The sequence below is a fragment of the Vigna unguiculata genome, chromosome 8 (assembly GCF_004118075.2).
Source record: "Vigna unguiculata cultivar IT97K-499-35 chromosome 8, ASM411807v1, whole genome shotgun sequence".
NCBI classification, from domain to species: Eukaryota; Viridiplantae; Streptophyta; class Magnoliopsida; order Fabales; family Fabaceae; genus Vigna; species Vigna unguiculata.
Window position 1 is genome coordinate 5,974,844 of NC_040286.1, and position 17,562 is coordinate 5,992,405.

The 17,562-nt window shown below is 31.0% G+C and overlaps 1 protein-coding gene and 1 long non-coding RNA gene across 3 annotated transcripts; one reads left to right on the forward strand and one right to left on the reverse strand.

Annotated features, from left to right (window-relative positions):
- Window positions 1-554: 554 nt before the first annotated feature.
- Window positions 555-1,172, reverse strand: LOC114193036 (LEAF RUST 10 DISEASE-RESISTANCE LOCUS RECEPTOR-LIKE PROTEIN KINASE-like 1.2). Its single transcript, XM_028082727.1, has one exon. The coding sequence runs from the start codon at window positions 1,117-1,119 to the stop codon at window positions 709-711; it is 411 nt and encodes a 136-aa protein (XP_027938528.1). The 5' UTR covers window positions 1,120-1,172; the 3' UTR covers window positions 555-708.
- Window positions 1,173-3,295: 2,123 nt separating this feature from the next.
- On the forward strand, window positions 3,296-6,344 carry LOC114193745. Of its 2 annotated transcripts, XR_003606296.1 has the most exons (4): window positions 3,296-3,641; window positions 3,781-3,968; window positions 5,605-5,713; window positions 6,010-6,344. It is a non-coding gene; the product is annotated as an uncharacterized LOC114193745 (long non-coding RNA). The 2 variants fall into 2 exon arrangements; XR_003606295.1 differs by having other exon boundaries at window positions 3,297-3,968.
- Window positions 6,345-17,562: the final 11,218 nt, after the last annotated feature.

The following is a 17,562-nucleotide window of genomic DNA, read 5'->3' on the forward strand; positions in this document are numbered from 1 at the left end:
ATGCAAAATCTTCATCTCACACCCATAGTGGAGATAAGCAATCCCACGAGCCACTCCGATTGATATATTATATATTTTTTCATAAGCTAAATTTTCACTTCTATCCTTTGAAAAAATAAATTTATCGAGCGATCCATTTGACATGAATTCATACACGAGATAATACTTTGAACCACGAACACAAAATCCAATTAACTGCACTACATTTTGATGTATTTTTCCAATGATTGTAACTTCATTGATAAAATCTTGTCCATTCCCTTTAGATTTATCTAATATTTTGATTGCCACATAAGATCCATTGCATAACTTTCCCTAAAGACATAGCCAAATCCTCCTTTGCCTAACTTTTCTTTGAAATCTCTTGCCATTTTCTTGATTTCCTTATGAGTATCTAATAGGTGCCAAATTATTTTGTCCAAGATAATTTTCAATATTTTGATACATTGATGCATGTCTTTTCTTCCATTTCCATATAAAAAGCACAAAAATCACCGCCACCAACATGAGAGCTTTGTGAATCAAAATCGATGCCATAAAGCTGAGTACTGCGAGGAAATTTTGCTTGAGTGAATAAATATATCATGGTAAATCATGATTTGATTTTCACCGTTAATGCACATATAGGGTATATCTTACGGTAAAAGATTACTTTGGTTCTTAAAAACTTTATGCTATACACATCCATTTAGAAACTAGTTCTTGTTATCATTCCAGAGATTCCCAATTACGATATGCTCTTAGACCGGCTTGGTATGGATCCGAAGAGTAAGTGTAAGTATCAGAAAAATTGGAGCGAGAGAGGGAGCGGAGAGGAAGAGAGGAGCAGTTATGGAGTTGAAGAGCAGGGTCAACCACTCTCACTGTGTAGTTGTTGTAGTTTATTGCCTCCACATGGTATTTTGCAGAGTGCAGATACAACACCGTAACATTATTCTCACAACCAACCTCATACCTTTCGTCCCCACACTTCTCTGGGTCGCCTTTTAATCGAAATGGATAAGTGATGTTGCTGATTTTGCCACACGAAGAAGGAAGACAACCAGCGTGACTTGTCTGGACTAGAAGTAAGAGCAACACTGCTACCTCTGGCCACATCATGTTCAAACTCTTTCTCATTCAATTTGAATCTGAACTGTAAAACTTAGATATTCATATTTAACATAAATAACTACAAAAGGACCTCATTTTCCCTTTCAGAAAATGGCTTCAAGACTTTATCATACTTCGAAGGTAGACTTTGACTCAGAAACCGCGTTTCCATCTGCTTTCCGCAGTTCATTTAATGAATACAAACTTTTCAAATACTCGTCAATTCAGTGAATTCTTAGATATTAAATCATGTAATTTTGTTCATCCACTTCTTCCAGTTTCTAAAGCCATCCTATATTCTTTGAATAAATAAAAAAACTGTTTGATATCAATCGAAAACTATTTGACAAAGAGTAAAATAGTTATAAAAGAGTGAATTTTTAAAAAAAAAATTGTTGATTATCTAAAAAATTTTTTTACGAATCTTTTTCATAAATAATTTCATTTTATTTATAAAAATATTTTGTAGATAACATTAATTTTTGTAAATAACACAAGAAAATAATTACAAAAATTTTATAGATAAATATAATGAACTTTAACGTGAATTTTTCGTGCGAAAAAGTACTTGCCAAAAAGTGCGTAAAAAATAAATATTACAAAAAATTAAGTAAAAATTATTTTAAAAAATATTACCTACGAAAAGAAATTTCATATATAATAATTATTAGGGCTGGGCATAATTTACTAAACTATACTAAACTATAGTTAATTGTACTATATTAAACTAAAATATACTAAACTATTCATAATAATAATTGAACTGTATTATAAAATGGTTCAGTTTTAAGAAACTAAACTTATGTTAAGTTAACTAAGTTAACTATTGGACTATAGTAAATTGAAAGAGCAAAATATCTCAAATAAAATATTGGTATTAAGATAAGAATTGGACTTATGTATTTTGTGTCTTACGTTCTATTCTTTCTCTTTTATATTGAAATATTTATTTTATTTTGTCTTAATTTTTTTCTTTACTCTTTCTTTGAGAAAAATATAAAATATCTATAATTAATTTATTAAAAAAATTATAAATTAATTCAAGATCTTATTTATTTTGAATGAATTTTACTATGTAATGTTATTTTTATGTTATGATTTTACAGAAGTTATTTTTAAAAATTAAATTTTGTGAGAGCTAACATTTTTATAATTTTGTATTTATATTCTTAAATATTGAAATTAGTATAATAAATATAAATATTGGTATTAACGTATTTTTTATTTTAAAATCTTATGTAATATTATTTTTTAGTTTTAAAATATTTATTACGTGGCTTCAACTTTTTTAAAGAGAATTTATTTTAAAAAATTCTTAAAAAATATAAAAAGTTATTGATTCGTTGCTTCACGAAATATATTTTAAAACTTCATAAAATTTTTTTAGAACATTTTTCACACAAATATTAACGAATACAAATGTTAACAAAAATATTAATTTTGAGAATTTTCTAAAATAAATCCTTTAAAAAAATTTGATGCAACATAATAAACATTGTAAAACTAAAAAGTAATATTACATAAGATTTTAAAATATAAAAAATAAGTTAATACCGATATTTATATTTATTATATTAATTTTAATATTTTAATTACATTTTAAGTTTCGGAAAACTTTAATATAAATAAAAAATTATAAAAATGTTAATAGGTGTATTGAAATATGATGCATATTTCAAGTATTATTTCCTAAGCACTTTCAAATTATAAACTTTAGATTATTATTGCGTAGTACAATCATATGTAATTAGTGTAATTCGATTCAAAATAGTGTAATTAAGTTCAAAAATAGTGCAATTCAGTTCAAAATCAATGCAATTCGGTTCAAAAATAGTACAATTTAGTTCAAAAATAGTGAAGTTTATTCAAAATCAGTGCAATTCGGTTCAAAAACGGTTCAAAAATAATGTAGTTAAGTTAAAAATTAGTGTAGTTCAGTTCAAAAATAATGCAGTTCATAAAACAATTCAGTTTATATTATAGTGCAGTGTTGTTCAGTTCAGTTTATTTTTAAGAATAACAATTCAGTTCATCTGAACTATTTTTTCAGTTTAGTGCAGTTCATACAAACAATTTTTTAGTTCAGTGCAATTTTTGTTAGTGCAGTGCAGTTTGATTTATTTTGTCGAGTCCTAATAATTATATATATTTTTTAATTAGAAGAATATGTTATCTACGTTCAAATCTCATAGATAACCTACTTTTTTACCTATTCCTTAGGTTTTATCTGGCCCCTACTTACGCATACCATCTTCTCTTATCTCCATTTCGACCTTCTGTGCCACTTTTGCCACTTTCTCTGATGACCTCCGCCTCCTTCTCTAATGGCCACCTTCACGATTCTCATTTTCAAACAAGAAATTAGCAAGCAAATCGAACTTGGAACTCAAAGGTTCTTCCTCAAAATCAAAAAGCTATAACTCACAACTTGAAGATTTTTCCCAAATTCAACAACCTTATACGCCTCGCGGTCCCAACCCTAATGGTCCTAAGTCTCACAATAATCGCTACTCGCAACCCTAGGGAGTGTCATAGCCGTCAAGGTTAAGGTGTTTCTCCTCCACTTATTCTCTTTAGGACCCTTTGCATTGCAGATCCTTTCGGGTTCTTGAAATTTTATTGAAGAGAAAAAAGAAAAACCCTAATTTCAAAATGGGAACTAAAGAAGTGTAAATGTAATGAATAAAGGGCTTTATTCGTGGAGATGATGGAGGTGAACTACATAGTGGAGAGAGAGAAAAGGTCTCAGTTCGGAGCAAAGAACCCTGAGATGGTGACTACGATGATGCCTGATGCCAACGTATCTCCAGACGCTGCAATTGACTATTGTGATGTGCGTGTTGATGCCATTGCTATACGCTCTGCTATGGATCTTGGTGAGTCACAAACACATTTTATTTTAGTTTAGTTTCTTTAACAAATTGTAGATGGGGTAATTTATAATTGTTAATGTGGAATGTAAATGAATTAAACGCTGATATAAGTACGAGTAGGCAAATGGATGGATAGGCATTAGATGTGATTAAATGTTGAAAGGCTCAATATTCTGGATATCAGTTTTCTATTTTACCAATTTTATTGATGTTGTTCATTGATGTTGTTCACTTCATCATGCTATTTCCATAAAGAAGAAGAGGAATCTCATCAAGCCCAATGGGGACACCTCAAACTTACCTTTGCAGCAATAAAAGTTTTGTTTGGCTTCTTCTTCTACTTAATAATAAGAATGGTAAATTAGTTTTTTCCTCATTCACTGTATAACTTTTCCACACAATCTTACTTCTTTTGGATTCCCACTATCTTCGAGAAATGGGATAACCACTTTGATAATAGAACATATAAGAGTTTAGTAATATTTAGGATAAGAGATAGGATTCTTGCTAACAAGATATATTGTACTTATAATTTATAATTTATCCAAGGATTGATAGGAACTCTGTACTGGATGCAAAGTTGGTTACTAATGAATTTAAAGTTGCTTATTCAATTAAGGATGGTGTAATTAAGTGGTCTTCCTTGGTTAGCATTTCTAACAAGTCTGCGTCTGTTTTTTCTTCTTTTTTTTCGGCTGAAATTCTATTGCCAAGTGATTGAGGATTCAATTAAATGTGACCCCATAAAGCAATGTCTTGGAATTTTTCATCAAATTTCATAAGCCTTTTATGGAGCCAATAATAGCAGTAGAGACATGTAGAAAGCGGGATGATATAGTTTCAATTAAGGTACCAATTGTAATCAAATCCAATAGATTTATTAATCTCATGCCTATTAATCAATCTTTAAAGTTCAATGACCGATTAAGTTAATGCAGGACAAGAATAGTGTGCATGTTGCCATAGGTTTATGTATTATTACTTTCTTTTATATATATATATATATATATATATATATATATATATATCGTGGCATCATGTATACGCTTCTTTTAAGTATGGGTATTTAACGGAATATATCACAAGCATGGTGTCCATGTTATTAGTGCATTTTATGCATTCATGTATAAATACACATTTCATTACTAAGTGACCTGAGAATGCATTAACTATTTCTTTTCTTTTCTGATTACTAATACATATGTTTTGGTGAATTCTCTTAGTGTTTTTTGACTGGGAATTTTAAGCTCTTATGTATCACTGCAAGTGTTGCAACTAATTTGTGTTCATACTCCAATTTCTACCAGCCAATATTGCTCTCGTATTTCTCAATTTTTCTTTCAAAAATTTAATCTTTATTTTTGAGACTATTTGTTTTCTAAATACAAGCCATGTGATTTTTTTAATCTTAAAATATTGTTATTGTCGGTTGGTTCACTAAGTGTCATTATTTAATGTCGGTTGTTCTTCATTTTTTAGACTACTTGTTTTCTAACTACTTGTTTTCTAAATATGCAACTTGCTGAAATAATGATTAAGGTGAAATGATCTAGTTTTTAATTATTTGACCTACCGTTAGAATTTAGGCCAAATGTTTCTGAAATTCAATAATGAATTGTTATTCTATTTCATTCTACAGGTTTACTAAAAGTGAGTGGAGAAAAAATCCCTGAAATGTCAACCATTGATGTGAGCTCAAAAGAATTTTATTGATGAATGTGACAAGAGAATTCTTAACAAGCATTTTGGTAAGTTTCCTCACTCTTTCTCACTCTATTTGACCTTCTAAGGATGTTTGGAGTTCTGCTATTTAACAGATGTCTTGTAATGCCTTCTTCACTGTTTTGGGAATTTACATTTTTGTGATGTACTCATTAATTTCATAAGCTTCTAGTACTTCTTTCTCACCTTTCCTGCTTCATAGTTATCTTTAGTGAATAACCAAAACACTTTCATCTTTAAATTTTAGTTTTTTCCTAATTTGTCTTGCTGCTTATATTTCGTGGTGACAATTGACTGAAATCGTTTTTCTTTCTCTAACTAGCAAGACAATACAGGTTTGGGAGACGACGGACTTTCTACTTTCTTAACACTAAGTTGAAGGTTCGTGATTGAAAAAGGAATTAGGGAAAACTAAGAATAAATGTTCTATAAAGTTTGATGCAATTGGGTGATATCAGAAAACTCCAAGTTTATGTTTTTGTCTTGTTTCCTTTTGTTTCTAGGTAATGTATACTTATTTAGGTCTATTTGTACATAAATTAATCTGGGTTGTTTTTCTGTAATTGTGTAAAATAATCTTGGTTGTTTTTCTTGTAATTGATTAGTGTCTTTTGTCATTCAACATTAAAGTATGTTCAATAAAGGTTTCTTTAAATTTGTTATGTGTAAGCACTTTAACATAAGACGTAGCATATTAAAAGTTTAACATATCATCAATGTCAAATTTGATAATTATATATATATATATATATATATATATATATATATGGTGGATTGTTAGACTAGTAAATCTTTTATTTTTTTTTTATATTCAAGTTATCTACGAAAATTTTCGTAAGTAATTTATATATGCAGGTTTTCGTAAGTAAATTATTTAGGAATGATTTTGTAGATTAATTAGTTATGAAAAATTTCGTAGATAAAGTTCGTATGTAAGTTATCTATGAATGTATATTTTGTAGATAAAATTACCTACCAGTTGAATATTTACGAAATCTATTTCGTAGGTAATTCTTAGATAACATCAAATTACATATGAAAATTGTCCATTACTTACGAATTATTGGTGTAGATAATAATCATATTTTTTGTAGTTATAAAATAAAAAAATAAAAAATAGTGAAGGATAATATTAAATGGATATAAAAATATTTTTGGTGACAAAAATATCATTCTTCTTATTAAACAAAAGTTTGCTTTCCATCTGCAATGATGTTATCCAAAGTCAGGCTTTCAATTAAGAAATTAGTGATAGAGACATCTTTGATATGTTCTTTTAATTTTTTGTTATGATTTTCTGTTGTTTATATTTTCTTTTTATATTCAAGCATTTATTTCACTCTTGTAAAATAATTTGGTGTAAAAATTGACAGTAACACATTAAAACTTGATTATTGAGACGTGTAAATTTATTGTCCTTAAAGTCTTATCCACATATATTGGGTAACACTCACATGATATATATAAAAGGAATTTGTCAAACTTTTTTAGGATCTTAAAAATTACCAAGAAATTCAAATAAATAATCAGGACATTATAAAAGAAAAAAACGAGGAAAAAGGAAAATAAAAGAATTAAGAGAAATGAGAAGAACGAGAGTGAGAGGTGTCTTTTGGTGTAGCATATGACACCTCTTTATAGGTGTAACTTTAGCCCCCAATTTTTTTTTTTTTTTGAGTGAGAGTGAGAAGAATTAGTTTTGGACACATTAAACAAATAGTATCATGAATTATTTAAGTAAGGACGTGTACTTAAATATATTATAATAAATAAAGGAATTGAAAAGCAATGTTTATATAACGCACTTAATTTTTTTCGACTTAAATTACAAATTAATTGTTCAAGGCTAGTAATTTGACAATTGAAAATAACGCTAATTGATTAAGAATGAGAAGGATAATGGAGTTTATACAAAAGTTTGTTTTCCATAAAATCATGTAATCCAGAGTCAGGTTTTCAAGTAAGAAAATAATATTTAATACTTAAAAAAAAAGTCCAAGTTGAATTTATTTTAATAATATATTGATATATATCTAAATAAAAATAAATATAATTAAATATTTATTATTTTAAATTATTAAATAAGTATATTTTATTTGGTTATCGCCCTTAAATAGTAGTACGGTAAATCACACTTAGACTGTTCCTCTGTGTTTTGTTTTGATTACCTTTAATATCCCTGCATGCTTCCAATCTAGATTTTTTTTAATTGTTTGTGTTTCGTATCATGTTTGGATGTGAGTCTCAAATAATGTTTGTTTGGATAAGAAACTTCAATGTGTTTGGGACATATTGTTTCAATGTGATTGGTATAATTATTGTTTTAATAATTGTAGCCTAGTTCATATTATTGGAATCATTTGTCAGAACAAACTTAATATCATTGGATTGCAAGCATCATACACCGATAATTACTAGAACTTTATAGATAATTTGATTTTTTTATTTTCATGTTATAATTTATTAGTCGTTTTCTGTAAAACACATGTGTAAGCAATTCAACACACGTAACCCAAAAATCTTGCTCGTTTTTCAACTTATGCCCCGTTGGTGTCCTGTTGGGTAGAAATGACAAATAAATTTGTTTTTGTGGGTATTATCTGAATCTGTTTCCATTTTGACAGAAAATTTCTATATTGATTGGGTATAGGTATGGATAGGGATGTCAACGGGGCGGGTAGGGTGCGGGTAGTAGCTCCCTCGTACCCTACCCGCTGGATAAATATTTGCCCCGTACCCGTACCCATATCCGTCGGGTATCCGTTATGCGGGTACCTGTCTATTTTTTTCATATCCGCGGGTATCTGCAGGTATCCACGGGTATCCGCGGGTATTTACAAAATTATTTACAAAATAAATATTTAATCATAAATTCAAATAAAATATATCACTGTCATAAATTTTAAATAAAATTCAAACAAACTCAAGTCTATACAAGTCCAAATAATTATAAAAATAAATATAAATTGACGTTCAATATAATGAAAATTCTTTAATTAATGTTTTGATCAACAAACCTACTTTCTCCGATTGATTTATGAAAAATAATCAAATAATAAACCCCAACTGTCATATGTCAAGTATTCTTATTTTGATTTCATTATTTGACAACAAGCATACCATAAACGTCACTGTCTATATAGGGTTTGGTGTATATGCCCAATTTCAAAGAAGGAAAAGAGAAGAATGTCAAGGGATGTACTTGGAAGAAGACAATGTACCAATACTTGAAACTAGAAGAATGAAGACAGAAGAAGATGAGATGTCCAGCTTAGAAAATATTAGATCATAAGGGTATTTACTACATATATATATATATATATATATATATATATATATATGGGTTTTTTTTTTTTGAATTAAAGTTTGGCGGATACGGGTATCCACGGGTACAGATACTATGATATCCGTACCCGCCCCGTTAACATGCGGGTATCAAAAAGACCCGTACCTGCGGGTAGCGGGTATCCATTTTTAATATCTGTTTCCTACCCATTGCGAGTTTTATCCGCGCATACCCGCGGGTACGAATATTTTTGACATCCCTAGGTATGGATATTGAGAATTTTTGACCTTTTGAATTGGGTATGTGGATGGGTATGACGATGTACATATCCTACCATAATACCCGTCCCCGTCATATATCCGTCTATGTTTAAATTATTAAAATATTCACAATTAATTAAGCAACTATATATATATATATATATATATATATATATATATACTTTGTATTTTTTGTTTTTTCTAATTATTTGGTTTGTCATTAAACTCATTCACATCTCCAATATATTTTTCATCTTATCATAACATTTATGTAATTATGTTAAAATGATGTATGTCAATTAAAAAAAATTTATGTCTCACATTTGAATATTTATTATTTTTTAATATTTTTATTTATTGTGTATTTTCCTTTCACATAAAAATGTTTAATACTCTCAATTTAAGTGTTTAATAGCATAAACATTTCATTTACTAGGTAATATAAAAAAAAATTCTTTACTTATTATTATTCATTTTTGTTTCATTTAAATAACTCTTTTGTTTCGCTAAAAATATTTTTGTTATTTCTCAACCATTAAGTATATATGTTTATATTTGAAAATTTTTCTTAGATCTGTAAGCTACTTTTCATCTTATCATACCCTTAATTATACATTTGTTTGTCTCTGTGCGATTTCTTTCAATAGTCTCTCAAATTGTTTCTAAGATACACATTTGTTAATTTTTGAATATTTTTATTTGTTGTTTATTTTCATCATATAGAATACTATTTCGATAAATTTTATCTAATAATTTTTTATTTTCTAACTCATTATCAGCTATACTGTAATTTTTTCACCATAATCGTATAAATAACTTTTATTTACTACAATATAAAAATTTAATGTAATTGCCATGAATATTTTTTTATCACCATCTAACCTATATTGGAGTTCAAAAGATACAAGATCTATGTCAAAATTTTATTACTATGTTTATTATTTGTTCTTTGCATCATTTTGATCAAGTGATGTCTTATAACTTTTATTACTGTACAAAAAAGTGATTCATTAGAATTTAAAAAAATTGAAATAAACAAACATTTAAAATATATTTTAATTTTGAATATTTTTTTTCCTTTTATATTTTTTAAAATATTTTTAAATTTTTTCAACTAGGTTTCATTAATGTTTGCAAATTTAATAAATGTTTTAGTTCTCATGAAATTTTATTTGGTATTCTAATCTAAAATTAAAACAATTATAATTTATTTCAAAGTATTTGATATCGAAGAAACAATCATCCTCCTAATATTGAATATTTGATAAGATTATGTTTCCTTTACCGTAATTTTTTTATTATTTCATAAAAATTAATTAAAATTAATATTGAAATAGTACGAAAACGAGTATGGATACGAGATTATACTTGTCACCTGATGGGGATAGGGATGAGACAAAAGTTTGATACCCGTTGGGTTTGGGTATGGGGATGTGGATGAATTTTTTCTACGGAGATGAGTATGGGATAGCGAAACCCGTCTCTGCCTCGCCCCGTTGCCATCCCTACTGTTGGGTATCAGAGTACTAGTATAAGTACTCACAACTAAAATAAAAAAAAGAAGACAAAGGAACAAAAACAGATAACAGGCAATTAATAGAATTTATTCAAAGAAAGAAAAAATTACATACCATTCTCTCTAGTCCCAATAAGAAAACAATGACAACCTCTCTTTTGAAAATAGAAAAAAACTAATACAAGCAGAACCTTAAAGGAAAAAACTAACATTCTCTCCTTTAGAGGAGAAACTAATATTCTCTTTTAATTATTCTCTCAAGTAATAAAGTATCAGGAATAAAAATGAAATGACTTTTGAATGATTTCCTAAGGAAACATTGGACTCCTTTAATAACATGAAAAGTAAGTCCTAAATTAAGTTCCCATCAATGTGGGACTTCTTTTCTAACATTGTCCCACTTGAAGATTTTGATGATTTAATCAAATCTTCACACCATGCTTTATTTTCTTCTTTCATGTTGCTTGTTCTTCTGATAGACTTCAATAGGATCGAATCCACGTAAACTTCATTGACACATAATTCTGATCCTCTGAAGCACAATGCAACACCCGGGGTTCCTTCTAAGGACCTCTTATCAATACTTCACTGCTCTTCACTAAACTTGCCATGAACTTACTAACCACTCCCACTCCTTGTACAATGTATGGTCTTGTACACATCATAACATTCATAAGGTTGTCCACCATCGATGCACTCGGTACTTGAGACTTCTCCATCCTCTCCGCTTCACTGCTAGGACTCATACATGAGGAACAACTGATAGAAAGTGGGGTAGAAATTGGCTTGCAATCTTGCATGTTGAAGCGCAACAAGATTATAAGTAAGTTTTTCTTCCGAGAAAGCCAAATCTTCCTATCTTTTCTGTCTCGATAAATTTGCATCCCTGAAATCCTTGTTTGTTGGTTCCAAGTCCTTCTTCTCATACTCCCTAACCAATTATGCCTTCAATTCTTGGATTTGAACTTTGTTGGGGGTCGACCACCAACGTGTCATCCACATACAACATCAATGGTCTAAACACCAGTCTTTTGTAACCGAGGCTTACGAAGGAATCAAATCTCTTGTGCGAACATTTGAGCGCCCTCTTTAAATTGTATTGAGATTTTTTCAACCCTACAAACCAAGTTTTTTCTTGTTCTTTAACGCCTTCTGGTTGGAGTATCATGTCATTTCTGGTTAACAATAACCTTGTGCGTAGTGGGACCCATAGGTGGTACCCCTTCACATTGTTAGCATAGCCCAAGCACTTAATTTTCCCATATTTCAAGCTCTACTCGTGCTAGTGATTCCTTGAACTGGTAACAACATGTTGATAATGTTATATTTTACCATTATCCAAGCTATATTTTATTAGCAAAATAATCTCTTCCAAAGCTTTTAACCTACTTAATCCTCAATTTTACCTTACTTTTGTAAATAAATACATTTTGGGTTACATTGATCTAAATATACCACTAATCCCCATTTTTGTGTCCTTTTTGTAGATGGGAAGCTTTGTTCCAAAAACCCAAACAAGTGAGTGATTATGAGTAGCAAGAAGAAGCCAAAAAGACATTAAATTTGGAAGACACAGTAATCGCCTGGCGCCATAAAGACACCGCCAGGTGACACCTTTTTCCAGTGCTAGGCGCCAGGCGCCAGCCAGGCGCAAATCAGTGTCCAGATGCTGCCAGGCGGTACACGCAAAGTTTCAGCACTGTTTGATGGCTTCCGCCTAGCGGTGAGAGGCTTCCGCCAGACACCCGTTTTCGTTGACGTGTCAAGTTGGCCCTTTTTCTTCTATTTTCGCGGGAGAAAACTGATCTTTGGCAATTTGGAGGCACGAAGAACACATTTTGGAGAGCATGGAGGAGTGCTAGGGCTTGTGGGAACAACTTCATCTTCCTCTTTGTATCTCTTTCTCTTCCATTTCTTCCATTTGAAAAATGGAGAGCTCAACCCATTTTTGTTGGGGTTAGATGTAGCCACGAAACTCTTGTGTAAATGTAAATGTTTTGATTATATATATGACTCTTTCATTAATTGCTAGTCTTCTTGTTTCTTCACTTAATGTTTGCATTGATTTAGCCATCCATTGCATGATTTTTGGTTCATTGGGTGTGGAAATATCTTTTGAAACCTTGATTTAAAATAAGAAAACTCAATGGAGCTTGTACCTAGGAATGGGGCTTGACCCATTGGTTGTTTTAAACCCTAGTGCATAAAGCAAATTTGCTTATTAAGAGTTCAAGGAATTGACTTTTAGTAAGGAAATTTAGGCTCAATCCATTAAGGAATTAGGGTTTGAGTAAATTTCTGGGTTGGCATCAGCATATTAATGAAGAGGATGTCAAGTTGTAGTTGCATGAGAGCATAGTTGGTGAATTCTAACCCCGACAATATCAATTCATATCATTCCTAATCTTTTCCATTCACTAAGTGCCTTTAACTTTCAAAGTTCAATTTTACTTGTTTATGAAATATTTACTTTCTTGCATACAAAAACCCAAATTATGGATTTATTCATTAGTTTAAATTAGTCACTAATTACACAATTAATTAGTATACACGAGTCTCTTGGGAAACGATATCCCTGTCTTACTGGTTACTACTTGCGCGACTTGGTACACTTGCCAAAGTCTTAACACATGTTTGACTTCCTTTTCACCTAGTACACCCACAATATCCTAGAGTAAACTTTGATTCTCCTAATGATAATCCAGTGATTCCCTTACATCAGAATGAACCAAATCTTCTTGGGTTTCTTTTTCTTAGTTTCAAACTAGCAATCTGCGATCTATGTCTATGTGTGTTGGCTTATCACACAATGCTCGCGCAGAGGTAAAACAAACTTCTTGAGCCCGAGTAAGAGATTACGTTCGGCCTGATTTGCAAACTTCGCTTTGACTTATACCTAAGTTTATGATGTCACGTCAACACTGCTTCTTCTTGACTTGTTGATGCAATCATTGCATTAGCTCCCTACAACGTATCTCCTTTAAGCACATACACATCTACCATGATCTTCTAATCTTTCATGACTTACTAGATCTCCCCTATTTTTCTTAGAATATCTCCATCCTCCGAGGTACTTGCCATACAACCTTGTGAGGATGATGCCTCAAAGTTCTTTCCTCCATTCTTCCAATGCCAACAATCTTTCTTCACATGCCCTCTTTTGCCACAATGGTAGCATTTTAAATGCTTCTTACTTTAAGATCTATCATAAGACTGACTCCTACTAGATTCACGTTCTATTGATTTACCTCTCGTCATCACCAAAGCATGTGTTTGCTTTGCACTTTCCACCAAATCCTCTTTGTTCTTTCGCTTGGATTCTTCTTCAAGAACAACTCCAGCAACATCCTCAAAGTTTAGGAGGTCAACAACGTTATAATTTGTAATGTTGATGACGAGTTGATCATATGAATAAGGTAAACTCTGTAGTAAAAGCTCTGCACGTTCATTTTCAATTATGTTGAAATATGTCGCTGAAAGTTGGGCAAACAATGTATTTAGATTATTGATGTGGTCTGTCGTCGATGTGGACTCACTCATTCGAAGAGTGTAGAGTTTTCTCATCAAGAATATTCTTGTGTGAAGTGACTTAACCTTGTACAAGCTTGTGAGAGTATCCTAAATCTCCTTTGCTATAGTCTTCTTCGCAATGCTGGATAAAACTGCATTTGCCAATGCCAGCTCTGATACCACGGCTGGGTATCAGAGTACTAGCATAAGTACTCACAACTAAAATAAAAGGCGAAAATAAAGGAATAAAAACAGATAATAGGCAATGAATATAATTTATTCAAAGAAAGGAAAAATTACATAGCATTCTCTCTAGTCCCAAGGAGAAAACAATGACAACTTCTCTCTTGAAAATAAGAAAAAAAAAACTAATACAATGAGAACCTTAAAGGAAAAAATTAACATTCTTTCTCTTAGAGGAGAAACTAATATTCTCTCTTAATTCTTCTCCCAAACAATAAAGTAGAAGGAATAAGAAAGAAGAGACTTTTGGATGATTTCCTAAGGAAACACTGGATTCCTTTAATAATATGAAAAGTAAACCCAAAGTAAGTTTCCATCGATGTGAAACTTCTTTTCTAATATGCCCTTCAAAAACTCAATAACTAAAAGTGCGATTCGAAGAATCTGAAAAGGATCTCCATTAATGGATTGAATTTTTTAGGAGTGAGCAAATCTAATTTTACTTAGGTGTCTTTGGTAAATTTAGAAAACAAAAGTGAAAGAAACTGTGAGTTAATATTTTTACTAACAAAAACTAACATCTGATATATTTTTATTAAATTAGTAAAACAACAAAAATATGTATATTTAGAGTTTAAAATTTAGGAATACATTTTAGATAATATAATCGAAAATACACTTCAGGTCCACATTACAAAATTTGTATTTGAAAACGTATGGAAGAAAATATCATTATCCATTCTATAATGGTATATGGAAGAAATGTGATAAAGTACATGTTTCAGAACAAACATTTTGAATGGATGGCTCAGCGGCAACTCATTTGGCCACCATACAGAAGCTACAAGATGTACAGTTACGAAATCAATTAGCTGTAATTCAGATTTATATCTTGCCTTTGCCTTTTCATTCATTGTGGCTGCCTCTACCTTGCATCTAGGGTAATTTTTCTTGGGTGATGATGTACAAACACCTCATTTCCCATTCAACACTTATCCAACAGAAACAAAATAATATTTTTAGTTTAAAATATAAAAACATTTAGAATGTAACAACTAGAAAAGTAAAAAAAAAAATTATTAAGTGCTGAAAAGAGGTAGAGATTTAGAGGTGTCCATGAATTTTTTTTCCTTTTTTTTAGGCCTCATTTCTGATCTAACAATATTTTTTCCAAGAGTTTTGTGAAATAAAATATTTTTAAACATACTTAACTAGGGGAAAATAATAACTTTAATATCTAACAATTAGTTGTTTCCAATGAATGTTCTTGGTCGATCAAATTTACTACAATTAGTGTATCCAATCAAACTACTGTGATATGTCAACTAAAAGTTCGTTATAAGAGACAGCAAATAAAGTATCACTAATACACGCCACGTCACCAGGTACTAACTAATTCAAGTGTATATATACGTGCAAACATAGACGCTTTTCAATTAGATTTGAGTCCCACTATTGGAATTCTTTTACAAACTCAAAACATCAATAAATATGAGACAAAAATAATTCCACTATGCAAATCTTGACACAATACATGATTCCTTTAAATAGAATTTGTTCCTATAAAAAATAAATTGAAACGTAGTGACTATTAGTATTAGTACTGTAATATCTCAACTAAAACTTCATTAAAAGAGACAGCAAATAACGTATCGCTATAACACAACCACATTAGCAATTATTAGTTCAAGGAGTGAGCATAATACAAACATAGACGATTTCCAAGTAGACTCCATTTCGTAGAGAACTCGAAACCTAAATAAACACGAAACAAAAATCTTTCACTATGCGAATCACGTGACACGATACCTACTTTCTTTAAATAGCATTGGTTCGTAGGAATATATATATATATATATATATATATATATATTAATAATGACAATAATGACAGCACCAACAAAATTACGGAGAGTTTACATGGTCATCACGGTTGAACAATGATAACTTACATTACATTGCATTGCATCGAAACAACAAAGCAATTTATCAGGTTACAGATAAGAACATTCACGAAACGTACGTTCGTCATCGCATTACTGCATATTTGGTTTATCGTCCAACACAACTCGACGCGTGTTTTTTTTTTTTTTCAAAGCAATGCATAGTAGATTTCACGTTCTTTATGTGGAAATTGGCATGAAAATGCGTAATTAACAAGGAGTCAAACAGAACTAAACTGTAACAACCGAAACGCACAGGTAATCACAGTAACCGAAAGAAACAGCTCAGACAAACAAACAGAGCAGAGCAGAGCAGAGTCAGGTTACCGGCTCCGGCGCCGGTACGGAGGAAACCATCGCAGACATGGACGGCTGAAACGGCGAATCACAGTTCCTCTGCCACGCGCCCTCCATCTCTCAAAATCCCAAACATTCCACGAAACCACTGGAGAGTCGCGATGATAACCACTGCGGAAACAGCGTAATATAAGAAGAGAACAAGGAAATGGAGAAAATGCGCAGAGTGAGAAGTGAGAACCCTAAAGCGAAAGGAAGCGGTGGAGTTGTGTTGAGCGCAGTGGGAACAGCACCTGAGGAGGGTGTGGATAAAAGCGGGGTGCAGGTGATGGTGGTGGAGCAATCCGAGGCTGACAGAAACTGACGCGAAAGGTTATGTTCGGGGATTTTGGAGCGTTGATCTGTCTTGTGTTTGAGGGAAGAGAGAACGGAGGCCGTTGATTATGATTACAGCTGGTTTGGTCAGTTTAGGAAAGTGAATGGGCTGTGTGGTCAAGTTGTGTGAGCAGGTTTCACGGGGCACGTTGAGTGGCAACTCTCTCACTCTCAATGGGGGCAGTCTGGTTTTGCCAATGGAAAGGTGACACGTGTCTTAGTAATAATTTCTCTTGTGATGGATTTCTCAATTTTTATAAGTTCGGCAATATAAAATTAGTAGAGTACTAATATGATAGTTTGAAACTTTAGCTTCAAATAAATCTATGTAAAACTTTTATAAAACGGAACCATTTGAATTCATGCAATTCTAATTTTACATGTGTACTTTTATAAAATAAATATATACTATTTTATGTAGTTTAATTCTATAATTTCGTTCTTTATATTATTTTTATTTTAGTATATAGTTATTTCTCTTTTTTTTAAATTTTATTATTAATAA

Bases quoted from the DNA above. Each gene is read 5' to 3' on its own strand.
- LOC114193036 (XM_028082727.1), bottom strand. From the start codon at position 1,119: ATGAGAAAGAGTTTGAACATGATGTGGCCAGAGGTAGCAGTGTTGCTC.